Source organism: Cherax quadricarinatus, chromosome 31, assembly GCF_038502225.1.
Source record: "Cherax quadricarinatus isolate ZL_2023a chromosome 31, ASM3850222v1, whole genome shotgun sequence".
NCBI classification, from domain to species: domain Eukaryota; kingdom Metazoa; phylum Arthropoda; class Malacostraca; order Decapoda; family Parastacidae; genus Cherax; species Cherax quadricarinatus.
The window spans coordinates 37,471,764-37,476,763 of record NC_091322.1 but is presented as its reverse complement, the minus strand read 5'-3'; the positions used below and the strand labels follow the sequence as shown (position 1 = coordinate 37,476,763).

At 49.6% G+C, this 5,000-nt stretch overlaps 2 protein-coding genes across 3 annotated transcripts in view; both read right to left on the bottom strand.

Annotated features, from left to right (window-relative positions):
• LOC128699015 (cubilin) overlaps window positions 1-5,000 on the bottom strand; it is a 421,279-nt gene that overhangs the window by 390,926 nt on the left and 25,353 nt on the right. The window lies entirely within an intron of this gene.
• The window catches only part of LOC138853496 (uncharacterized), a gene marked incomplete at both ends in the record, with an annotated part of 6,068 nt that continues 1,545 nt past the window's right edge, over window positions 478-5,000 (bottom strand). Inside the window, 2 exon segments of the mRNA XM_070090415.1 lie at window positions 478-580; window positions 4,187-4,598. Coding sequence (XP_069946516.1) covers window positions 478-580; window positions 4,187-4,598 — 515 coding nt within the window.

The window sequence follows — 5,000 nt, the reverse complement described above, 5'->3', positions numbered from 1 at the left end:
AGCAAGAGGGAGCGATGGTGATGGAGGGGCAGGAAGAGGGAATATTGGTGATAGAGGGCGGACGTAATGAAAGGTGGAGGTGAGGAAGGAGAGAAGAGATGGAGAGTGATAAAGGAGGGTGTGTAAGAGGGGTGATGGATGGGGTGTTTTGATGGAGCCGTGACGAGATAGAGGGGTGGTAGTGATGGAACTGCATGGTGGTGAAGGATGATGAGAATGAACGACCCTTAACATGATGGAGATATAATGGTGAGGGAGAGAGGAGATAGTGTGATGATGGTGGTGGTAACGATCGTGGTGATGATGGTGGTAGTGATGATAGTGGTGGTGAGGGAGGGAGGGAAAAATGACAGTAGTGATGATGGTGGTGGTGGTGACGGTGGTAGTGGTGGTGGTGATGGTGGTAGTGGTGGTGGTAGTGGTGGTGGTAGTGGTGATATTAATGGTGGTGGTGATGTCAGTAGTAGTAGTAGTAGTAGTAGTAGTAGTAGTAGTAGTAGTAGTAGTAGTAGTAGTAGTAGTAGTAGTGGTGGTGGTGGTGGTGGTGGTGGTGGTGGTGGTGGTGGTGGTGGTGGTGATTCGTCATACTGTCTGACACTCACAGATGACACTACAGTCTCCCTATCATTCTTGGTTGACACCAGGCACTTGCACTCTAGGCCCGTCCCACACACTCCACCAGCACTAACCTTGACTTACACCTCTATTTTTACCTTCCTATAAATATCTATAATCTCTTATCTAATGTGGTATAACATTTTTGTCTCTCTGTATCATACTATGAATGGAGGGAGGGGAGAGAGCCTACTACTATACTAACTATCCCACATCAGTCTCATAACCATGGCCCATACTGGTTTCAGTTCACGTTTCAAAATAGACATTTCAAACTAACTTCAGGACGCTGAATTCAAAACCTAAACCTGGTTTTTGTTTGAAATAGAAACCCCCACACTGAAACCATTTCACCAAGACGACAGCCATCACGGAGAAGAGATGTCAGGGGAACCTGTGCATCACTTCACTGGTTACCTACTGCTGGAGGCTAGTGCTGGACAGCCATTAGTCAATATGTTTGTATAACTGCATGGGAATTTATGCCATATTTGTTCAGTATGTATATAATGAATTTACGTGGATGAATTTACTGCACAAACCTATCAATCTTAGGTAACATAAATCATGTGGTTGTAACCAAAACATTGACAATACTATTTAAAAAAATTAGCTTAGGTGAATAAGACTAAACTAATCAAATTCGTGATCAGCACATCAGAGTTAACTTAAAGCTGTTAATTTGGTTCCTGAAGTGGATAAAATTTCAGTTTTGGTAACTAGTGTACTAGTAGAGAGTCCCCATCTAGATAATACTAGACAGTCCCCATTTAAATGATAGTAGATAGTCTCTCTTTTCAGATCTTTTACTATCTGCCTTTCTCAGATACTTCTGGGTACGCCCATAGCCCAGTGTTGATACCTCCTGTGTACTATCATGGCCCTGTGTACTCAGGGCCTGTCTCGGTGGCACTGAATGCCAGTAGAGCAGGCTTGGGGCACTTCCAGACCGTAGGTCATCAGCCTGAATTCCAAGAATCTACAAACTCTGGCTTCAGTGCCAGCAGTATTTAAGAGAGACAATTTTTCCAGCAGTATCTGTGAGAGGAATTTTCAACAGGGGTGAGGTGGAGGAGAGGAAGAGTGATGCGGCAGTCAATTAAACCCTGAGCATTGAGGCCTATTGTTGACACTGTGATGGTGGGAGGCAGGGAGAGAGAGAGAGAGAGAGAGAGAGAGAGAGAGAGAGAGAGAGAGAGAGAGAGAGAGAGAGAGAGAGAGAGAGAGAGAGAGAGAGAGAGAGAGTAAAGCTCTGTATATTTCATAACAATAAAAATGGATTTCAAATGAGGGACTGTAGGTAACAGGTTTTAGCTCGTAGAAAAAGTTAGGAATCTAAACCTAACCTTGTAGAATCCAGTGTAAAATAATTGGGTCTGACACATAGATTATGAGGTTGAAATTTTTAAATCAGACTACTTAATGTTATACTGTTTACATCTGACTAACATTCTCTCTCTCTTTCTCTCTCTCTCTCTCTCTCTCTCTCTCTCTCTCTCTCTCTCTCTCTCTCTCTCTCTCTCTCTCTCTCTCTCTTATTTATAAAGGATTTATACAGGGTTAAGCTTAGAGTCCCTACCTTTATTTACAGGCTAAGAGCTGTTACCTACGTCGGTTCAGTTGAAAACATTCTCTCTCTCTCCCCCTAATCTTTCTCTCGCTCTCCCTCTCTTCCTCCTTCAGTCAGACTATCAAAACCTCGTCAGTGTTGTTTTAATAGTACAGTACTACCAGCAGCAGCTGGCATTCCACACACCTCCGCCAGACCATCAAACTTTAGACTGCGTTCTACTTATGGTATCACGTTAACCCTGGCGTAGGTTCGCCAGACTAGTACGGCCGTTGGTGGTGCCTTCTTGACCTGCGATGGCAGGCGAAGGACAGGCTACACGACCGCTGGATTTCCCTAATGGATTTGGAATGTGAATTTGTGGATGGGCATTACTGGTGGTGATGGTGCCATTGTCCAGAAGCGGCACCGAGGATGGTACCCGGGGTGGCACCCTGGGTGGCACCCGAGGCATAAATTAACAGCTGTAATCTATATTTCAGCGAGGCTGCCTTTCCCTTACACGTTTCTGCCTTCCTTCTGCAGATGGTGCCTTATTCCCCCCCCCTCTCTCTCTTGTATTTCGTATGAATCCTCTTCCTCCTCCTTCTTTTCTCCCCTTCTCTCCTTGCTCACTTTTCTCTTTCCTCCTCCACCTTCTCTTCCATAACCTCCTTCAGCTTCCTGGAAACCTTGTGGAAAGGGGTTCGTGGAGAGGTGATGGTTGGAGTTAAACACAGTCGATGGATGTTAACACATATATTAGCAGAGTGTGAAGGGGGGAGCCCAAACTGCCTGTTCTATTTCTAGGCCTATGCGTGGAGAACTGAGGACGAGGACGAGCGCGTAGCGCTCACAACAGCATCACGTGACGTCACACATGCTCGTCACTGAGCCTACTGAAAGGGAGCCTAAATATATGCATGGATGATACGATGTACAATATACTACACAAGTATAAGTATGGGAAATTCAGAAGCTATACTGACATTCTGCAACGCGGAGTTGCAGCTCTAGGGATGTTCATCACCCTAAGCCCTTCTCGATGTTAAGATAGTCTTTCTCCCAGCAGATGTAGTCTTCCTAGTAACCAAAAGAAGACAAGACGGAAGTGACAACACTGGGAGTCTGCTCATACTGCCATCACTACAACCACCCTCACCACCACCCACAGCCATCACCACCACCACCACCATCCACAACCAACGTCACCACCACCTTCACCACCACAACCACCACCACCACCACTACCACAACCACCACCACCACCACTACCACCACCATCAACACTGATACAACGTACAGCTACAATGTGAAGCCCTCAAGTCCATGTACTGGCAAATCTCATTTTAAACCTTAGGTTTCCACTTGGCTGAACCCATCACTGCAGGTGACATCACGAGGCTTCCAGACCAAGAGATTAAGGTTTTTTTATTCTGGAGATCAAAGCTTTTTAATCCAGGGGATTAAGGATTTCTGCTCTAGAGATCGAAGCTTTCATCCCAAGAGACGACCTGTAAAGCTTGCCCGAGACAATCTGTAAAGCTTGCCCGAGATTACCTGTAAAGCTTGCCCGAGATGACCTGTAAAGCTTGCCCGAGATGACCTGTAAAGCTTGCCCGAGATGACCTGTAAAGCTTGCCCGAGATTACCTGTAAAGCTTGCCCAAGATGACCTGTACAGCTTGCCCGGGGAAAGAGGCAGCAATGTTGCAAGTTTTCTGGCAAGACAATAGATAGAAAGAAGCCTTACTGAGACTATTAAGGCTAAAATAATGTGTTGTGTCTTCTGGGTAAGCTTGAGGAGGAGGTGGAGGAGGAGGAGGTGGAGGAGGAGGAGGTGGAGGAGGAGGAGGAGAAGGTGGAGGAGGAGAAGGTGGAGGAGGAGGAGGAGGAGGAGGAGGAGGAGGAGAAGGTGGAGGAGGAGGAGGAGGAGGAGGAGGAGGAAGGAGGAGGAGGAGGAGGAGGAGAAGGAGGAGGAGGAGGAGGTGGAGGAGGAGGAGGAGGAGGTAGGAGGAGGAGGAAGGTGGAGGAGGAGGAGGAGGAGGAGGAGGAGGAGGAGGAGGAGGTGGAGGAGGAGAAGGTGGAGGAGTTGGAGGAGGAGAAGGTGGAGGAGGAGGAGGAGGAGAAGGTGGAGGAGGAGGTGGAGGAGGTGGAGGAGGTGGAGGAGGAGGAGGTGGGGAGGAGGAGGAGGAGGAGGAGGAGGTGGAGGGAGGAGGAGGAGAAGGTGGAGGAGGAGGAGGAGGTGGAGGAGGAGAAGGTGGAGGAGGAGGAGGAGGAGAAGGTGGAGGAGGAGGAGGAGGTGGAGGAGGTGGAGGAGGAGGAGGTGGAGGAGGAGGAGGTGGAGGAGGAGGAGGTGGTGGAGGAGGAGAAGGTGGAGGAGGAGGAGGAGGAGAAGGTGGAGGAGGAGGAGGAGGTGGAGGAGGTGGAGGAGGAGGGAGGTGGAGGAGGAGGAGGAGGAGAAGGTGGAGGAGGAGGAGGGAGGTGGAGGAGGTGGAGGAGGAGGAGGAGGAGGTGGAGGAGGTGGAGGAGGAGAAGGTGGAGGAGGAGAAGGTGGAGGAGGAGGAGGAGGAGGAGGAAGGAGGAGGAGGAGGAGGTGGAGGAGGAGGAGGAGGAGGTGGAGGAGGTGGAGGAGGAGGAGGTGGAGGAGGAGGAGGAGGAGGAGGAGGAGGTGGAGGAGGAGGAGGTGGAGGAGGAGGAGGAGGAGAAGGAGGAGGAGGAGGTGGAGCAGGAGGAGGAGATGGATGAGGAGGAGGTGGAGAAGGAGGAGGTGGAGGAGGAGGAGGGGAGGAGGAGGGAGGAGGAGGAGGAGGTGGAGGTGGAGGTGTGGAGGAGGA